The sequence below is a fragment of the Bubalus bubalis genome, chromosome 6 (assembly GCF_019923935.1).
Source record: "Bubalus bubalis isolate 160015118507 breed Murrah chromosome 6, NDDB_SH_1, whole genome shotgun sequence".
NCBI lineage: Eukaryota > Metazoa > Chordata > Mammalia > Artiodactyla > Bovidae > Bubalus > Bubalus bubalis.
Genome location: NC_059162.1, coordinates 6,218,231 through 6,238,893, shown reverse-complemented (window position 1 = coordinate 6,238,893; position 20,663 = coordinate 6,218,231). Strand labels below are relative to the sequence as shown.

The 20,663-nt window shown below is 39.0% G+C and overlaps 1 protein-coding gene across 2 annotated transcripts in view; it reads right to left on the bottom strand.

Moving 5' to 3' along the window:
• The window catches only part of RGS5 (regulator of G protein signaling 5), a 57,456-nt gene that overhangs the window by 9,346 nt on the left and 27,447 nt on the right, over positions 1 to 20,663 (bottom strand). For both annotated transcript variants that reach the window (XM_006052834.4, XM_025287450.3), the window contains 3 exons: positions 18,906 to 19,016; positions 11,489 to 11,550; positions 288 to 454 (listed from right to left, as the gene is read on the bottom strand). In XM_006052834.4, coding sequence (XP_006052896.3) covers positions 288 to 454; positions 11,489 to 11,550; positions 18,906 to 19,016 — 340 coding nt within the window. The remainder of the gene's footprint in view (positions 1 to 287; positions 455 to 11,488; positions 11,551 to 18,905; positions 19,017 to 20,663) is intronic.

The following is a 20,663-nucleotide window of genomic DNA, read 5'->3' as shown; positions in this document are numbered from 1 at the left end:
GAGTACTTCACCCAAGATCATACAGCCTGTATTATCCTCATTTGTGATTACATGCTACTAAGAGAGACCCATACTGCTTAGAAAGTGGTCTAAACAGAGATGAAGTTCACATCTGCTTGATTGTATTGCTCTCCCTTTGCATTCAGTAGGTGTTTAAGAAAGGTGGCCCACTTTCAAATAGGAATAACCTTTAGCTGCAAACTGTATTGCAGATGGAAATCCTTCCTGGGAAGTGGTTGAGCTGACCCCCACTGACCACTCTCACCCACCTTCCAGTCAGGACCAACCTCTTTAGGAGCTTCCGCTTGGATGAATTCTTCATAAATTTTCTTTGCTGTCTCAGCCATCTTGACAGGGGACTTGATCTTCTTGTAATCTTCACAGGCCATCCAGAACTCAAGATTCTCCTCACTGAATTCAGACTTCAGGAAACTTTTGAAGCTGGCAAGTCCATCTAGCAAGGAAAAAGGTTATTTGAGGAAATGCATTCTGTCTATCATCTGTCTATCACTATATCGCATGTCGTAGCCTAGGTTTATTTGTAACACATTTCTTTATTTGTGTAATAACCTTACTAAAGTTAACTCATTTGTTAATCATTACAAACCTAAGAGGCAGAGGCTGCTATATCCTATTTTACAAACAAGGTCAGAGAGGTCAAGTAACTTTCTGTTAGTTAACCAGCTGGAAAGTGGCAGAGCTGGGGTTCAAATACAGACAGTCTGTATTTGGGTGATAAAAGTTTAACTGTACATAGCATTGAGGAACACTGTGAGCACTAATGCCATTCTGGATACTTACCAGTTACCAAAAAGAAAAAGATACACTTAAAATTTGATTTGGTAGTGTAAGTAATATTAATGTTTACTCTCATGTATCCACTACTCAGTTTTTTTCTTTCTAAAGTTGATTTTTGGAGCAAATAATATGTTCCAGGAACTATGGTAAGTAAAATAGACATGCTACCTGCCCCAGTGAAGATTCCGGGGAGGTAGAAAAGAAAATGATGAAACATATACAAAAAATGTATACACAACAAAAGAAAGCAATATGAAAGATAATAAGAGTAACAAAAGGGTCCTAGCCTGATTTTACATTTAAAGAAGGCCTATATGAGAAAGTGAGACAGGAGACCTGAAGGAGGAGTGGTAGGACCCTGATGAAGGGGGCCCACGTATAGAGCAGTTACTACACCCATCAGTGAAACATCAGTCTTTAACACATATTAAATTAAGTGTAAGAATGACTGTTGTGGTCCTTTTTTCAGAGTACTGTTGTTCGTGTAGAATATATTTCAGCTTGTAAACCCAGGTCTCCTGCATTGAGGGCAGATTCTTTACTGTCTGAGCCACCAAGGAAGCCTATATATATATATATATATATATATATATATATATATATATATTATACAAATATGTATATTAGAGATTCTTGGGTCTGATCCTTTTGTTTTCTTTTTCTTTCTTCTAACCTTGTTCTGCCGGAGAAGGCAATGGCACCCCACTCCAGTACTCTTGCCTGGAAAATCCCATGGATGGAGGAGCCTGGTAGGCTGTAGTCCATGGGGTCGCTAAGAGTCGGACATGACTGAGCAACTTCCTTTTCACTTTTCACTTTCATGCACTGGAGAAGGAAATGGCAACCCACTCCAGTGTTCTTGCCTGGAGAATCCCAGGGGCGGGGGAGACTGGTGGGCTTCCATCTATGGGGTCGCACAGAGTCGGACACAACTGAAGCAACTTAGCAGCAGCAACCTTGTTCTGCAGCTCTAAGCTCCAAAGTGGTAGATAAGTTGAAGGCAAGGTCAGGAATTAGGAAGGCAATGAAGAGGAACAAAGGAAAAATCATTTTATATCTTCAATATTTTCCTCCTTTTAAAGGTGACATATAGATAGATAGTTAGATATATATGTAGCTAGATAGAGAGATATAGATACATAGGTAATTGATAAATAGATAGATACTTTTTTTAACCCCAATTCTAACAAATCTGTATGTACTGAGAGAGAATCCACGCACATTTATTATGTAAGGTAAGTGGACTTCTAAAGGAAGGAGAGAAAATTTTAGCTCCCCACAGACTATATCAGAGTTACAGGCACGCCTGGCCTGGCGTTTGCCTCCCAGGCTGAAGGCTGGACTGACTGGAACCTCAAGGTCTACATTTCCTCTAACTTGTCCCTCATCAGAGGACACTTCTACAATTCATTAGTTTTACTTGGAGAACATAGTCATGTACTGAATTCACTTCCTTTGACCTAATTTCTATTTCCATTCTTCTTGAATATTTCTCCCTACTTCTTTTTATAGATTCTAACTTTCATTCATTAGTCATTGCCCAATACATCAATTTCAAACATTATGCACAAAATATCATGATTAAGCCAGAAATATAGCATTGTCAGTTTCCAATTTTCCTTCTATACATTTTGTCTTTATATACCTCACAGTTCCCAGCAACTGCGCTCACTTTTAAAGAAACAGAATTGCTGAATTATAATTAACTTGTATTAGGGTCACTGACAATTCTGGATCCAAACAAGAAACTTTGCATTTTAATCCCTTCTCCCTGTACTTAATATAAAAACATTTCTTTTTAAATTGAGCAACACCTAAAAATACATTGGGGAGTGATGGTAGGTATGATAAACAATTTTCTCTAATAACCGACCTAGAAGAATTGCTTTAAAACCACTTAATAATGTTCACCAGAATAAGATCAGATATATTTTCCCTCACTCCTGCCCATATTTCCAGCACTATGTGATTTCATAAGCCTTTCAGGTATGACCTAAATCAAATCCCTTATAATTATACAGTGGAAGTGACAAATAGATTCAGGGGACCAGATCTGATACACAGAGTGCCTGAAGAACTATGGACAGAGGTTCATGACATTGTACAGGAGGCAATGATCAAGACCATCTCCAAGAAAAAGAAATGCAAAAAGGCAAAATGGTTGTCCAAGGAGGCCTTACAAATAACTGAGAAAAGACAAGATAGGAAAGGCAAAGGAGAAAAGGAAAGATATACCCATTTGAATGCAGAGTTCCAAAGAATAGCAAGGAGAGATAAGAAAGCCTTTCTCAGTGATCAGTGCAAAGAAATAGAGGAAAACAACAGAATGGGAAAGAGTAGAGATATCCTCAAGAAAATTAGAGATACCAAGGGAATATTTCATGCAAAGATGGGCTCAATAAAGTACAGAAATGGTATGGACCTAACAGAAGCAGAAGATATTGAGAAAAGGTGGCAAGAATACACAGAAAACCTATACAAAAAAGATCTTCATGACCCAGATAACCATGATGGTGTGATCACTCACCTAGAGCCAGACATCCTGGAATGTGAAGTCAAGTGGGCCTTAGGAAGCATCACTGTGAACAAAGCTAGTGGAGGTGCTGGATTCCAGTTGAGCTATTTCAAATCCTAAAAGATGATGCTGTGAAAGTGCTGCACTCAAAGTGAAAGTGAAAGTGATGTCGCTCAGTCGTGTCCAACTCTTTGCGACCCCATGGGCTGTAGCCCACCAGTCTCCTCCATCCGTTGGATTTTCCAGGCAAGAATACTGGAGTGGGTTGCCATTTCCTTCTCCAGGGGATCTTCCTGACCCAGGGATCGAACCTGGGTCTCCTGCATTATAGGCAGATTCTTTACCATCTGAGCCACCAGGGAAGTCCATATGCACTCAATAATTTGCTGCACTCAATATGCCAGCAAATTTGGAAAACTCATTAGTCGCCACAGGACTGGCAACAGTCAGTTTTCATTCCAATCCCAAAGAAAGGCAGTGCCAAAGAATGTTCAAACTACCACACAATTGCATGCATCTCACACACTAGAAAAGTAATGCTCAAAATTCTCCAAGCCAGACTTCAACAGTACATGAACCATGAACTTCCAGATGTTCAGATTTAGAAAAGGCGGAGGAACCAGTGATCCAATTGCCAACATCCACTGGATCATCAAAAATGCAAGAGAATTTCAGAAATATATCTACTTCTGCTTTATTGACTACATTAAAGCCTTTCACTGTGTGGATCATAACAAACTGTGGAAAATTCTGAAAGTGATGGGAATACCAGACCACCTGACCTGCCTCCTGAGAAATCTGTATGCAGGTCAAGGAGCAACAGATAGAACTGGACATGGAACAACAGACTGGTTCCAAATTAGGAAAGGAGAATGTTTATTGCTTACTTAACTTATATGCAGAGCACATCATGAGAAATGTTGGGCTGGATGAAGCACAAGCCAAGATTGGAATCAAGATTGCCAGGAGAAATATCAATAACCTCAGATATGCAGATGACACCAACCTTATGGCAGAAAGCGAAGAAGAACTAAAGAGCCTCTTGACGAAAGTGAAAGAGGAGAGTGAAAAAGTTGGCTTAAAACTCAACATCAGAAAACTAGATCATGGCTTCTGGTCCCATTACTTCATGGCAAATAGATGGAGAAGAAATGGAAATAGTGACAGACTTTATTTTGGGGGCTCCAAAATCACTGCAGGTGGTGACTGCAGCCGTGAAATTAAAAGACGTTTGCTCTTTGGAAGAAAAGTTATGATCAACCTAGACAGCATGTTAAAAAGCAGCGACATTACTTTTCCAGCAAAGGTCCGTCTAGTCAAAGCTATGGTTCTTCCAGTGGTCATGTATGGATGTGAGAGTTGGACTATAAAAAAGGCTGAGTGACAAAGAATTGATGTTTTTGAACTGTGGTGTTGGAGAAGACTCTTGAGAGTCCTTTGGACTGCAAGGATATCCAACCAGTTCATACTAAAGAAAATCAGTCCCGAATATTCACTGGAAGAATTGATGCTGAAGCTGAAACTCCAATACTTTGCCCACCTGATGCAAAGAACTAACTCATTGGAAAAGACCCTGATGCTGGGAAAGATTGAAGGCAGGATGAGGAGGGGACAACAGAGGATGAGATAGTTGGATGTCATCACCAACTCGATGGACATGAGTTTGAGTAAGCTCCAGGAGTTGGTGATGAACAAAGAAGCCTGTTGTGCTGCAGTCTATGGGGTCACAAAGAGTCGGACACAACTGAGTGACTGAGCTGAATGAACTGAACTGATGTGTTATCATTTAGTGACACAGGAATCAATAGTACATGCTGAAAGAAGAAATAAAGACTGAGTTTTCTGTCATCCTTAAAGTTTTTATTGTTCCTTAAACAAAAGGTGTCAGTTAATCTCTGCTGAAATGAGAAAATTCCCAGGCACTTTCTAGCTGCTGGGAAATGACGATATGAATGAAGTCTTATGAACTCCCACACTATCAGGTCCAAGACTGCAGAGGAAGCAATAACTTCACGGAATAAGTGTAGGGCAAATTAACTCTCATTAGCCTCATGTCCCCATGACATAGTGATTCAGGCATTCTGAATCACCCTTTCCACATCTTTGAAAAAGGTACAGCTAAAATTCTAGTCCTCCAAAACATTGTTATTTATGACCTGAGGATACATTCCAGGATGCCACAACAATAACATTTACCACATTACCAAGACATCCTAGACAGGGAATGAGCTCAGAAAATAACATTTCCTGGATTCACGTAAGAGAAGTGATTACTTTTTTTTTCCCCCATGGGATTATTTGCTACTATGACTCTTTCTCCCAGAATGCTGTTGATTATCTGAGTTCAAGATTCGAGTTTCACTTATCTTTGCCCCTCTTTCAAAAGTATCCCACCTCTTAGTGTAAATCTGTGGATCTAATATTTAATAAAGGTTCATACTGAATAAAATAAGACTCACTGAGATAAAAATTTCCTCCTATGTCTCAAAACTGAAGAGCACAAACATTAAGGAAAAATAAATTTACTGATTTTGCTATTGCTGGAGTATTTTATTTCATGGGCAAGTTACCTAAACTCTCTCTGTCTTGGTTGCTTTTTCTGAAAAATACAAATTGTTTGCATATCTAAGTGCTAAAATTATTGAAATCATTAGATAACCTAGTGTATGCAAAATGTGTAGAACAGTGACTGAATAATGAATGTAAGCTATTCCTTTTTTGTAACTATTGCTTTAAAGAAAGTTGTGACTACTAGTGAGTAAGATGATGATAAAGAACAGCCAGACAAAAGAAGGGAGAAAATTGGAAATCAAAGAAGAGAAGTAGAGGAGAATGCAAAGACAGAAACAAAAAGAGGAGCCCAGATCCAGGCTATTCCATTCCCCATGCAAGAGTCCAAATCTCAAAGATGTTTCAGGAAAATGTTCTGACCTTTTGGAATTCCTGGGGCAAAGAGATTCACATAAAAATTGTGTGGCTACTGGGCTATGTTTCATTCTTTCTCTGCTCTTAAAAATAGTACATGGAAGAGTTTAATGTCACTGTCTCATTTAAACTCCCACATGCAATCTGTTTTTGTATTTAAAAAGCAGTGCATCAGTTATGTGCCCCATGGACCTTCAAAAAGAAAACAGATGGTTCTGTATATAAAACTGAAGACAAAAACATAAGAAATTGGTGTTTTCTCAGAACAGAGTCAAATATACTTGGCAATTAAAAAAGATTTTGAATATGTTATTAGGTAAGGCCTATTAGGTTTTAATAGGCTTAATATAATCAGTAAAAAATAAATAATTATTCTGTACACAACACAGTATTATAAATCAATTATATATCAATAAAGAATATTTTATTAAATAAAAAAATAATCTTGTGGAACAGATTGAGTAGCAGCTTAATGGTCTTAACTTTTTTTAAAGGTTTGGTACCAATTGATTTCATTTTCACTCAAAAAATTTTTAGTAAAACATGGATTTAAGGAAGGCTTGAGGGACTGTATCAATGATGAGAATCAATATCCTATATCAGCACAAGAGAATGTCAAATGTTCCTCATAAGTCAACAAACATGACACTCTCTGAGGTTAAATGATTTAATTTATCAAACAAACATGCAAAAAGGAATCATGTTTCTAGTGCATGTTTTTCAAATGTATCTTTCTTTATTACCTATTCTGAATCAATCATAGCTAATGTCAGAACCATAATAGTTCTGGTAATAGACCATTGGTTTTTGCAGATGCAAAGAATATCTTATAAGAACTGAGTTGCCAAAGTTTGGCTTAGTTATTCACAATGCATGAAAGTTAGTGTTTGGGAAAATATGTCAAAAACTGTTTCTTTTAGGCTAATGGTGTTGGGGTAGAATTACTTGGGCACGCCTATCATTTCACTGGTCCTTCTTTAGAAATAGACAGAGAGAAGCAGAGACAAAGGGGCAAGAGAGATAGTGTCATAGAAGCAGAGATCGACGGGAAAATGGAAAGACAAAAAGGAAGAGGGAGACAGAAACGTGGAACAGAGAAACAGAGGTGGGGAGGGAGAGGCTGTCCTGTGTGCCCAGGGCACCACCTCCTCTAGGGTCTGGTTCTTTTTCATTTCTGTGAGACCTCTGTATCCATACCAGAAACGCTTTTTATTATTTGTGCTGGTTTGAATGGATAAATACCCTTTCAAGGAAAGACTTTCAACTGGAACAGTTATCAAATGTTTTCCCAATTATTACTTGGGGAAATTGTCCAAATCTTAAAAGTATTAATTACTTAAGAAGATAATGATATGGAACTTAAGATTATACACACACACATATATACTCAAGACACATACATAGTATATATAATTTTAAATTATTATATCTAATTAAATAAAATGTGAATATTACATATATATTTGCACACACATATATATGCATATACATATTTCCCCTTTAGAGGCAAAAAACATTACTGCAAGAATGTCGGATCTCAAGCTCACACCATGGAAATCAACTATTTGCAAGCTGAAAAACTTCAGTCCCAAAATGCTAGGTGTTAACACTAAGTGCCTCTGGCTTAACTTATTCTATTAGTTCTCTATCTGCTAAAAGCCTGAAATATATAAACGTGTGGCCCTAAGGATTAGTGTGACTGAAAAGGATTGTGAATGGGCATATAAATTTATATCTTTCTCCTTAATAGCTTTAAAAACATGACAACAGTTCTTCTAATTTTGTTTATTGATAGTAGCAATAAATACCTGTACCCAGGGTATGCATAATTCATGTGTCAGGTATTGGCCTTAAAGCCACAGGTAACACAATTAATAAGTCAACTGATAAACATAAATATTTTCTTCCTAGTTGACTTCATGAAATTTCTGTGTGCCAGAAGGATAATGAAGTCATTCATTAACCCAGTTATTCAATAAATGTTTGTTGAACACTTTATATGCACAAAGGAGAAAAGGAAAGATATAAGCATCTGAATGCAGAGTTCCAAAGAATAGCAAGAAGAGATAAGAAAGCCTTCCTCAGCGATCAATGCAAAGAAATAGAGGAAAACAACAGACTGGGAAAGACTAGAGATCTCTTCAAGAAAATTAGAGATACCAAGGGAACATTTCATGCAAAGATGGGCTCGATAAAGGACTGAAATGGTATGGACCTAACAGAAGCAGACGATATTAAGAAGAGGTGGCAAGAATACACAGAACTGTACAAAAAATAGCTTCATGACCCAGATAATCACGATGGTGTGATCACTCACCTAGAGCCAGACATCCTGGAATGTGAAGTCAAGTGGGCCTTAGAAAGCATCACTACGAACAAATCTAGTGGAGGTGATAGAACTTTAGTTGAGCTATTTCAAATCCTGAACGATGATGCTGTGAAAGTGCTGCACTCAAAATGCCAGCAAATTTGGAAAACTCAGCAGTGGCCACAGGACTGGAAAAGGTCAGTTTTCATTCCAATCCCAAAGAAAGGCAATGCCAAAGAATGAGCAAACTACCTCACAATTGCACTCATCTCACACGCTAGTAAAGTAATGCTCAAAATTCTCCAAGCCAGGCTTCAGCAATACAGGAACCATGAACTTCCAGATGTTCAAGCTGGTTTTAGAAAAGGCAGAGGAACCAGAGATCAAATTGCCAACATCCGCTGGATCATGGAAAAAGCAAGAGAGTTCCAGAAAAACATCTATTTCTGCTTTATTGACTATGCCAAAGCCTTTGACTGTGTGGATCACAATAAACTGGAAAATTCTGAAAGAGATGGGAATACCAGACCACCTGACCTGCCTCTTGAGAAACCTATATGCAGGTCAGGAGGCAACAGTTAGAACTGAACATGGAACAACAGATTGGTTCCAAATAGGAAAAGGAGAACGTCAAGACTGTATATTGTCACTCTGCTTATTTAACTTATATGCAGAGTACATCATGAGAAACGCTGGGCTGGAAGAAGCACAAGCTGGAATCAAGATTGCCAGGAGAAATGTCAATAACCTCAGATATGCAGATGACACCACCCTTATGGCAGAAAGTGAAGAGGAACTCAAAAGCCTCTTGATGAAAGTGAAAGAGGAGAGTGAAAAAGTTGGCTTAAAGCTCAACATTCAGAGAACGAAGATCATGGCATCTGGTCCCATCACTTCATGGGAAATAGATGAGGAAACAGTGGAAACAGTGTCAGACTTTATTTTTTTGGGCTCCAAAATCACTGCAGTTGGTGACTGCAGCCATGAAATTAAAAGACGCTTACTCTTTGGACGGAAAGTTATGACCAACCTAGATAGCATATTGAAAAGCAGAGACATTACTTTGCCAACAAAGCTCCGTCTAGTCAAGGCTATGGTTTTTCCTGTGGTCATGTATGGATGTGAGAGTTGGACTGTGAAGAAAGCTGAGCACTGAAAAACTGATGCTTTTGAACTGTAGTGTTGGAGAAGACTCTTGAGAGTCCCTTGGACTGCAAGGAGATCCAACCAGTCAATCCTAAAGGAAATCAATCCTCAACATTCACTGGAAGGACTGATGCTGAAGCTGAAACTCCAGTACTTTGTCCACCTCATGCGAAGAGTTGACTCATTAGAAAAGACTCTGATGCTGGGAGGGATTGGGGGCAGGAGGAGAAGGGGTTGACAGAGGATGAGATGACTGGATGGCATCACTGACTTGATGGACATGAGTCTGAGTGAACTCCGGGAGTTGGTGACTGACAGGAAGGCCTGGCGTGCTGCGATTCATGGGGTTGCAAAGAGTCGGACACGACTGAGCGACTGAACTGAACTGAACTGAATCACTGTAGTACAGGAGTAACACATTATAAATGAACTATACTTCAGTAATGTAAATTTTTTTAAAAGTCAGAAGTTGATAATATTGAGAAAGTTTCAAATTAATGACTTTGGTACTTTGCCTCCAGATATTAGATATTGATTCTATCACAGGTAAACAGAAGATGACCTTGCCAAAAACAAGACAAAAAATGTTGTTTGTATACATTTCCTCATACATTCTTGGCCACCTATTCTATGTCTATGAATCTTGATGGTCCTGTGGGAAATATTTTTTAAATCCTTATTTTCACAAAGCATTGAACAAAGTTTCATATTCAATTTTTATAGTGAGAATGGAAAAATGTGAGTTAGAAAATTTACATAAATACTAGTTTTAGGGAGAACCATTCAAGATTTTTGTATTACCGTGCACTTCCTGTTGTGAAATTATCCAGATGAAAAAGACTAAATCCTGGCTGTCAATGAGTTTATAATCTGTTATAGGAGGAAGATGCCGTGATCAGAGCATGATGCAGCGAATAACAAGTAGCGGAAAAATGTGCAAACTAACTCCTGGAAACTCAGAGGGAGCATAAATCATTCTGGATGGTCAAGGAAAACTAGGCACTTAGTATTTAGATTCGCTGTAGTGGGAGAGGAGAATTTCAACTGATAGAGATACGAATACAAAATCTTCTCGTCAAAGGGCTGACACATAGAAATGGAGGGGAAAACAGTGCAGTTTGACTGCAGACCAGCAATAATAGTTACTGTGGAGAAGTCTAAGAACTAGAAATTTAAACTCAATACTTCCGACCTTGGGAGTCAGTAAGGATTTTGCATTGGGAAAAGGCAAATAGTGCTCAGGGGTATTGGTATTAGCTTGGAGAGGAGATCTTGCTTTCGCTTTTGTCATGTCTTGAATGAAGATACAAAGGCGTGCTGCCAGAAGAGGAAAATAAGTTTCGGAGAGGTTAACAACCTGTGGCTGGTTCCAAAAGCAATTAATAGCAATTTGAAATACCACCCAAACCATGCCTCAGAGTTTAGCGATATGTACACTGATACACCCAATCCATATCAAGCCATTATGAGGCCAAGCTTGAAGATGCAGTGTCTCTATTTTACTGATGAAAATTTTAAGACGAACAGAGGTCAAACTACTAGCTCTGCTCATTCAAGTAAGCAGGACAGATGGGAATAAAACTTGTACTCAGGAGCCCTCCAGACAACTCATTTTCACATTCTCCCAAGATGAGCTAGATAATCATACTCCCTTGGCATCCTTCCAAAGTTGAAGAAATATCAAAATTTGAGAAGAAGGCACTGGCAACCTAAAGCTCCCCCTTTTTTGGCCTCTTTCCCCTGACCTTTATAAAAATAATTCAAATTTACGGTTGTTCTTTTTTCCCCAAACTTACAATTATTCTGCAGGAGCTTGTCCAGGGAATCACGCCACTGCAGGGCCTCGTCCAGCGAGGGTCTAAATTAAGCATTAGGAAAGAAAAAAGGAGACAGAAAAAGTTGCATTAGAAGAAAGTTAAACACATACACCAACAATGACTTGGACCTGCTTTTCTTTGAAATGTTATAGTTGATGACATTCTCAGAAAAAGAGAGTTACAGTTGTTTTATTCTGATCAAGTGAGTTTGATGAGCTGGGTTTGATTTCCTACATCTATCTTGCATATTTTCATCTTTGTTGAACAATTTGGTTAGGGCTGTCCCTTTTCAGAATCAGAGTGTATTTGTCATGAAGCTGTGTCTTGATATTCTTGAGTATCCCATGACAATGTCTCCAATTGTGGTCTTTCCTTTCCAAATGTAACTGAATAAAATCCAATTTTCCTACTATGGGTCTTGAACTCATGTTTCCTGCTTCATCAGGGCTACACTTTAAACACCAATTTAATCTACAGAGAGCATTTTTTTTTTCTGATCATTGCAGGATTTATTCATTTTAAACATGCCTTTTCTCCCTAGCTTACAAGGAAATCTGCTTATTAAAGCTACAGAACTCCCAGTGGGAGATTATATGCGGACAACCAAGATTTTAGAATCCAATAAAAAATAGATAAAACTGAATCTCAAATAATACAAACAAATCATGGGTACAAACTAAAGCATGCATTTAGGAAGAAGTTTGTACTGCACATTTATAACCAGGGGCCCATGAGGCTCAGCCCTAGCCTGAGGTCACTCAAAGAGCATTTCTTTCACATTGACAGCCAGTTGCCATCTCACTGGGGCTGATGGAAGACGCAAGGCATGAAGCTGCCTCCTGGTGGGAATATTACCATAGCAAGTCTACACTGAAAAAAATCTGGAATTAAAAAAGAATGTGGGGGGTACTTCTCTGGTGGCCCAGTGGTTAAGACTCCGTGCTTCCAGTGCTGGGAATGTGGTTTGATCCCTAGCCCGGGGATGTGGTTCGATCCCTACTAAGGTCTCATATGCCGCATATCATCGCCAAAAAGTTTATTTATTTATTTTTTTAAATTTTATTCATTTTTATTTTTTATTTTTTAATTTTATTTTATTTTTAAACTTTACAATATTGTATTAGTTTTGCCAAATATCGAAATGTATACCTGTGGCGGATTCATTTCGATATTTGGCAAAAAGTTTTTTTAAATGCAGGTGCATTTTCCTGCCCAAACAAAACAGGATAATTTTTTTTTTCCCCAAGATTTACTCTTTCTGAAAAGAAAATGGTGAGACTGTGAATCAGTTCACTTCAGTCTCTCAGTCGTGTCCAACTCTTTGTGACCCCATGAACCGCAGCACACCAGGCTTCCCTGTCCATCATAACTCCCAGAGTCCACCCAAACTCATGTCCATTGAATCGGTGATGCCATCCAGTCATCTCATCCTCTGTCGTCCCCTTCTCCTCCTGCCCCCAATCCCTCCCAGCATCAAAGTCTTTTCCAATGAGTCAACTCTTCGCATGAGGTGGACAAAGTACTGGAGTTTCAGCTTCAGCATCAGTCCTTCCAGTGAATGTTGAGGATTGATTTCCTTTAGGATTGACTGGTTGGATCGCCTTGCAGTCCAAGGGACTCTCAAGAGTCTTCTCCAACACCACAGTTCAAAAGCATCAGTTTTTCGGTGCTCAGCTTTCTTCACAGTCTAACTCTCACATCCATACATGACCACAGGAAAAACCATAGCCTTGACTAGACGAATCTTTGTTGGCAAAGTAATGTCTCTGCTTTTCAATATGCTATCTAGGTTGGTCATAACTTTCCTTCCAAGGAGTAAGCGTCTTTTAATTTCATGGATGCAGTCACCATCTGCAGTGATTTTGGAGCCCAAAAAAATAAAGTCTGACACTGTTTCCACTGTTTCCCCATCTATTTCCCCAAAAGTGATGGGACCAGATGCCATGATCTTAGTTTTCTGAATGTTGAGCTTTAAGCCAACTTTTTCACTTTCCTCTTTCACTTTCATCAAGAGGCTTTTTAGTTCCTCTTCACTTTTTGCCATAAGGGTGGTGTCATCTGCATATCTGAGGTTATTGATATTTCTCCTGGCAATCTTGATTCCAGCTTGTGCTTCTTCCAGCCCAGCGTTTCTCATGATGTCCTCTGCATATAAGTTAAATAAACAAGGTGACAATATACGGCCTTGACGTTCTCCTTTTCCTATTTGGAACCAGTCTGTTGTTCCATGTCCAGTTTTAACTGTTGCTTCCTGACCTGCATATAGGTTTCTCAAGAGGCCGGTTAAAATAAGCCAAAAATGGGAGTAACATACCTGATTAAGTAATCTTTAGTGGTTTAATTTTCCTGACTAGAAACACAGATGTAATGAATCAAAAACTCAACCAGAATTCCTTGGAAATTTATTTTTAACAAGAAACTAACTTCTCACCTCCCTTTTTCTTCTGATTAGTATAAAGGAACACAGGGAGGAGAGAGGAGAAATGACATGAGGAAGGAATTACAAGCATGCCCCTATATTTTTCTGCCTCATTTTATTTCTAACCAGAAAATGAGCTATTTTCTACAAGTCAATAAGTCCTATGGGCTCTTCTATATTACCTCATACTGAGAATTTTTCCTTTGCATATACTATTTTGTACCTACAGTTTTTCACAAATGGCCTTATCCATCTTAATTTTTTCACTACAGTGGGTTTAATGTTATGCATATGACACCCACCAAGTCTTTATTGATTGCTGACAGAAACAAGAAGACATTAAATAATTGAACAAAAGAAACAGAGCAAAGGGAAGACTGAATTGGCTTCTGATTTTATAAATACCTTTGTATAATGAAGTCACCTTCCTGTCCTCCATCTCCTCAGGGTAGTGTGGAGGGGCACAGGGAGAAGAAATGGCAAGAGCAGGTGCACCAAACTCAGGCACGGTACCACATCCAATTTGTCTCAAATGGTCTTGCTAGAATGAGGCTAATGGTCACTATCAGCAGCACATCACAGCCAAGATTAAATTCCTGAAAACGATGTGTGCAGAACTTGCTTGGGGGTAATATTAGTCCAAATTGATTCAAGGACACAGTCAAGCAGAACACATCCCCCACAGCATGAAGCCCAGTACTCTGATTACCAGCCTAGGAGGTGCCACAGGTTCATCCTGTCCTGATTCTCAGAATTTGCCATTAAGTCTGACTTCTTTGAAACGAGATAGGTACAGATCTAAATGACCAGTAAGTATCCTGGTTTACAAGGTCATTGCTGACCACAGAAAGTGGGCATGGAGTTTCTGTCTGTGGATTTGGGGGAGAGGAGGAAACCAGTCCAAATGAAAGGCAAGATAAACATTTATAGAGATGCTTAACTGTTTTATAATAGCCAGTGTAAATGCCACTTGGTCCAGGAAGTGATGATCTCAACTGGAAGAGCTCTCTTCCTCTACTGAACTCTTATCACGTTTACTTTCTGAATCTCCTACAAGGCAATGATACTCACTGCCTAGATGCCATAGCTTGTCAGTCACAGAGAGATTTTTTCCATTCTACTTGCTGATGGTGCATTCCCTGCAGTATTAATCTACCCTGCAATATGCATGTCAGATTAATGCATAAATTAATAATGGTTCAGTTTGCCCAAGTTTAGTCTAATTGATGAAAGCTACAAATTACCCAAAAACTTAGAGTACAAATATTTTAGCCCCATGAACCATGACTATAGTTATAAGCAACTCTGGCACTTCCCTAACTAGAACCATGGGAGAATATTTTATTCTCTCTAAGCACTGGTGGTTTTCTTTTTTATTTTCTTCATAAAAAAAAATCTACATAGTCTCTGGCACATATTTAAACTTGCTTGATAGTGTTCTCGCTCTTGACAAGAAAAATGAAATCCAGGTTATTTATGGGCATTTAAGTGCCTGTTCAGCTCTTCCTTCTTTCCTGCAATATGTCTGCTCATGTCCAGCCTCAAGTTCATAGACATTTATTGAGATTTCACCCCAGGACCAACAGTGACCTAAGCACCGTGGATGGGGATACATATAAACACACCTGCCACTTTTTGATGTCTATTCACGGGTTAGACATTGTGCATCCATCTTTAATCCTCACAACAAAGCTCACTCTGCAGTTTACCAGGCTGGAGTATGTGTAGGACAACACTTTCTAATTGTTCTCTCCTATGCAATCAGTCCATTCTGAAGAAGATCAGCCCTGGCATTTCTTTGGAAGGAATGATGCTAGAGCTGAAACTCCAGTACTTTGGCTACCTCATGTGAAGGTGAGGTGACTCATTGACTCATTGGAAAAGACTCTGATGCTGGGAGGGATGGGGGCAGGAGGAGAAGGGGACGACAGAGGATGAGATGGCTGGATGGCGTCACTGACTCGATGGACATGAGTCTGAGTGAACTCTGGGAGTTGGTGATGGACAGGGAGGCCTGGCGTGCTGTGATTCATGGGGTCGCAAAGAGTCAGACACGACTGAGCCACTGAACTGAACTGAACTGATGCACAGGCTAAGAACTTTTACATGTACAGGTCATTCTAGAGTTATAAAGTGGTAAAACAATAACAAAAAAGTAGGTAAAAATTAGTGACTTTGACAGAGAGAAATAGAACATCTAAAATATAAAATAAACTATAAAAATATCTACATCATCTCCTGAGCATTTTGCAATTGATTATTTCATGAGCCATGATAACAGTTATTGTAAGCTATATATTCATGGTTTCATGACATGTTTATTGTTCATTATGAGGACCTATAGTGGAGTGTTACGGAATGCTCACATATAGAGGGAGGGCAAAAGTGGGAGCCCTTAGAGAGAGAGAGGGCAGGGGGAGAATTTAAAGTTAGAAGTTAAGGAGGAGAGATTTAAGATGGCCAACTGGTGAGCAGAGTCAAATTCAGCCCACAAGTCAGGAGTTAACCCTTAATGATAACAGTTTCAGTGAAGTAGTAAGGTTTCGACCTGATAAAGGGAGTTAAAGAAGAAATGGAAAGCAGTGATTTTCCATTCCTAGAGTTACCCAATGAAAGCAAAAGGAAGGGATAGGAATAGAAGAGGTGAAGTGCTTGTTGCTGAGGGTGGCAGGGTGCACGTTTTTAAGACTGGAGCATGGTACTTGTTTGTTTTATTGGAAAACAGTCCAGAGGGGGAAAAAAGCAGTCAAGAGCACTAAAATGGTAACAGAAGCTGACCTTGGGCAGGAGAGATATAGGCAACTTTTTTTTCCAATCGTTCAATTTTTTTTTTTCTAATGAGAGGAATGAAATTATATTTAAAATAGAGAAAATGCTTTTTTAAAAGGGATTGCTTTTTTTAAAAGATGAGAGGAGTTAAAAATACCTTCCATCCGGAGAAAGTCTATTTTCTCCTCTGAGATTTATTTTCTTCTCCTTGAGAACAACGTGGGTAAAAAGAAAAAAATACAGAGAATCTTGAAAGTGAGAAGAACAGAGATCAGTTGAGCTCATGCAGAACACAGTCTTCTTCTGCTAGTTAAAAGGCATGGAAATGTGCCAAATATTAGGTGGTGAAAGGGGTTTAGGAGTTTGGCAGAAGATGGGAAAGCTTTGTAGTGGTCACTGTTAAAAATGAGTAAGAGACACACAAATATTCTCTAAGGATAAGAAGGATTTTTCCAAAACAATTCAAACTTCTGGAAGAAAAAGGGGGCTGGAAGACAAGAGAAGAAAATAATCCAGTAAATGTGAGCCTCAGGTTTTCTTCCAAAACTGCTTCTCCCTGAATCCCTGTTCAGCCAAATATTTCAAGTATCTATGTGGGATATTAAAGCTGAGAATCAAAGCAGGAAATGTAGCCCTATATTTATTTTTTAAAAGTTAATTCCAACAGATCAATAACCTCCACATTGTTTATTTCGAAACAGACTTTTTGATCTTCTGCTATAATGAAATATGGTTCTTATTCTCTCCCAGTGCTTGGTTCCTGCTCTCCACATTAAATTAACTTCCCTTTTTCTAAATGCAGAAAACTCAATTATGCCTCACTTCCAGTTTGGGATCACTTTGAAGTAATAAAAGGGGGAGAGTGGAAATATCCACTTAGACTGATGAAAAAAAAATTTGAAAGGAATAACCCATCTCTCTAGCTCCCAACCAATCCAGCTACATTAGTGGAAAGGTCATTTGGAGAAAAGATTGGCCAATTTATACAAATGTTAAATTTTAAAAGAAATGGAGGTTCAAAGGCATTCCTCTATTTTTACCACACTTCTGTGATCTCTGCAAAGCTTTTAGGTAGTAGAGTGAAGGGTCTTGAATACATTTAGCTCTTCTTCTCACTTTCCTTTCTTGATTTTAGGGGTGTCATTGTTTTAAAGAGAAGATGGAGTGCATTTGTCTAGTCAGTCATCGGCTGTGTATTTAGTGGACCAACAGTAAATACCGTGAATGCTGTGAGTAGTGATGCTGCTGCTGCTACTTCTAAGTCGCTTCAGTCGTGTCCGACTCTGTGCGAACCCATAGACGGCAGCCCACCAGGCTCCTCCATCCCTGGGATTCTCTAGGCAAGAACACTGGAGTGTGTTGCCATTGCCTTCTCCAATGCATGAAAGTGAAAAGTGAAAGTAAAGTCACTCATTTGTGCCCAACTCTTAGCGACCCCATGGACTGCAGCCTACCAGGCTCCTCTCTCCATGGGATTTTCCAGGCAAGAGTGCTGGAGTGGGCTGCCATTGCCTTGTTAAGTTCCAGTAATATCAATGAAATTGTGGATTAGGTTCACTGCCGTAACATCTTGAATCTTTGGAATTATAGTTTCCCTCCATGCCTAAATATGTGGGGGCAGTGGGGGAGGACTGCAGAAGTCCTATAGAAATATTAATTTATGGACTAGGGAAGAGCTGTTTGATGTGCTTTAAATAGAAGCATCTGGTCAAGTATTCATTCATTTCCTCTGTGGGACCTTGAAGGGACAATGTGTTGGAGAAGAAACTATTAGACTTAATGGTTTCTCTTGATGCCAGCCTCTTCTTGAGTGAACTGTTCCCACTTATATCTCCCTGCTGAGGAAGCAGTCTTGGATATTTCCTGAGCAGGTGAGCATCCGGTCATTGTAATTAATTGGATCAAGAATGCTCACCTCACCCAAGGATAGCAAGTGAACAGGTATTTTAAAACATACTTACGATGTCCCAAGATGAGGTCTTATCTTTTTTGTTTAAGCATCCTGCCAGTAAGCAATATTATGCTCCATATACAGGAGAGTGTAAAAAAAAAAAAAATCCTGCTTATCAATACAAACCAACTCTCTGAGGACTCTTATAATTCTTGATGAGTCACTGAAGGGAGTAGTTCTACAGAGGGATGGTTCTCTCCACTTGAAGAATAGCCATCCTCCAGAAGTAGAGAGTGTAATCCATAATCATGACTCACTTCTGGGTCTTGGCTGGCTTCTCCGGCTTCTCATTGTATGGAATGATAAGGTCAATGGCAGATTCCGGCTTTTGGAGGAGAATTCCCAACTTGATCTTAATCTCCTTGGCCCTGAAAAATGAGACATATGAGGGGAAAAGGACATTGCATCAGCATAGAGATCTAAAAAAGAGACTTCTTTGCATGTCAGAGAAACAAAAATGAAGAAAAAACCATTTCACTGTGGTGGTGGAAAGAATACTAAAATAGAAATTGGGTTACATAAATTCTAATAACACTTATCAAGCTCTTAAAACATCCCTGGATAATACGTGTTATCTCATTTTAATCTCAATTGTTTCATATGTATTTTTTCACATTATATATAGCAGATAGTATAGTATTCCCACTTTACAGATGAAGAAACTAATGACAGAGAATGCAAATAACTTAAGATAACCCAGCCAGTATGTGATAGAAATGGCCCTCACCCCCAGCTGTCTGATTTTAAATTCACAAGTGCAATTCACTGTTTGCCTACCAGGGCTCTGGTCCTAGCTCTGGCACTAATTAGACACGTAACATTTGGAAAAAGGTAATCATTTTTTTTTTTTTTATTGCCAGACCTCAGTTCCCTCATCTGTAAAATGACAGTTAACCTAGATGTTTCCTTTAGCCATTTCCAGCTATAAAGTTAAATTATTCTGCTTTATGATTAATTCTCTATATAACTTTTTTTATATGATTTTTTGCACCCGCTTGCCCATTGTTCCACAGTGGCTCTTGTAGCAGTATCCTCTATGCAGAAAGCCTTCAGTAGATGAGTATTAATTATCAATGGACCGACTGTAACAGCATTATACTACTCCTTTCTGTCTTCAACATTTCAGTGAATATATGTAGTCCGAAGTCTGGGTATTTCTCTGTCCTAGGATACAACTCTTTTTATGCCCAGTTTCAAAACTAACTTCCTAAATTACTCATTATTTTCTCACAAGTCTGAATTCTTAAAGCGCCAAGCAGATCTTAAAAATGAATCCATATGACAAGCCACTGTATATTGAGAGACCCAAAAAGCTGCCCTCTCGCTGCCAGCTTAGCACCTCACTCATGCTTTTAAGATACGGTTTATCATATTGCAGGACTTCCTGGTGGCTCACTGGTGAAGAATCTGCCTGCTGGTGTAGGAAATGCAGACTTGATCTCTGTCTGGGAAGATCCCCTGGAGAAGGAAATGGCAAGCCACTTCAGTATTCTTGTCTGGGAAAATCCTATGGACAAGAGGAGCATGGCAGGCTACAGTACACGAGATCGAAAAGAGATAGGCGTGACTTAGCGACTGAGCAATTATCATATTGCATTATGGTTACTGACTCATGTGTCTGTTTCTCAAGCTGGATATAAGACCTCTTTGCAGGAGGGAATTGAGTCTTAAATACCTTTTAACTCCTGTGTATAGCACGAAGCTTGGCAGCATAGCCAACTTTCAAAAATATTTGCCAAAGTGAACTAAACATATCTTGATTTTTGTTCCTTACACATCTGCTAACATTTATCTCCCAGTCAATGCTGATCATAATCAAAGTCTCAGAGAGCTGTAATGGGATTGTGAAGTCATGTTGTGGTCTGATAGAATTGTGTTACTATAAACACACTTTCTTCATCCAGTCACGTGAAGATGGTACTGAGGCAATTAAAAAATATAAAATACATGAGATTAGCAATTATGGCCACTAGGGAGAAAAAGGAAATATACTGTATAACTTTATAAAATCATAG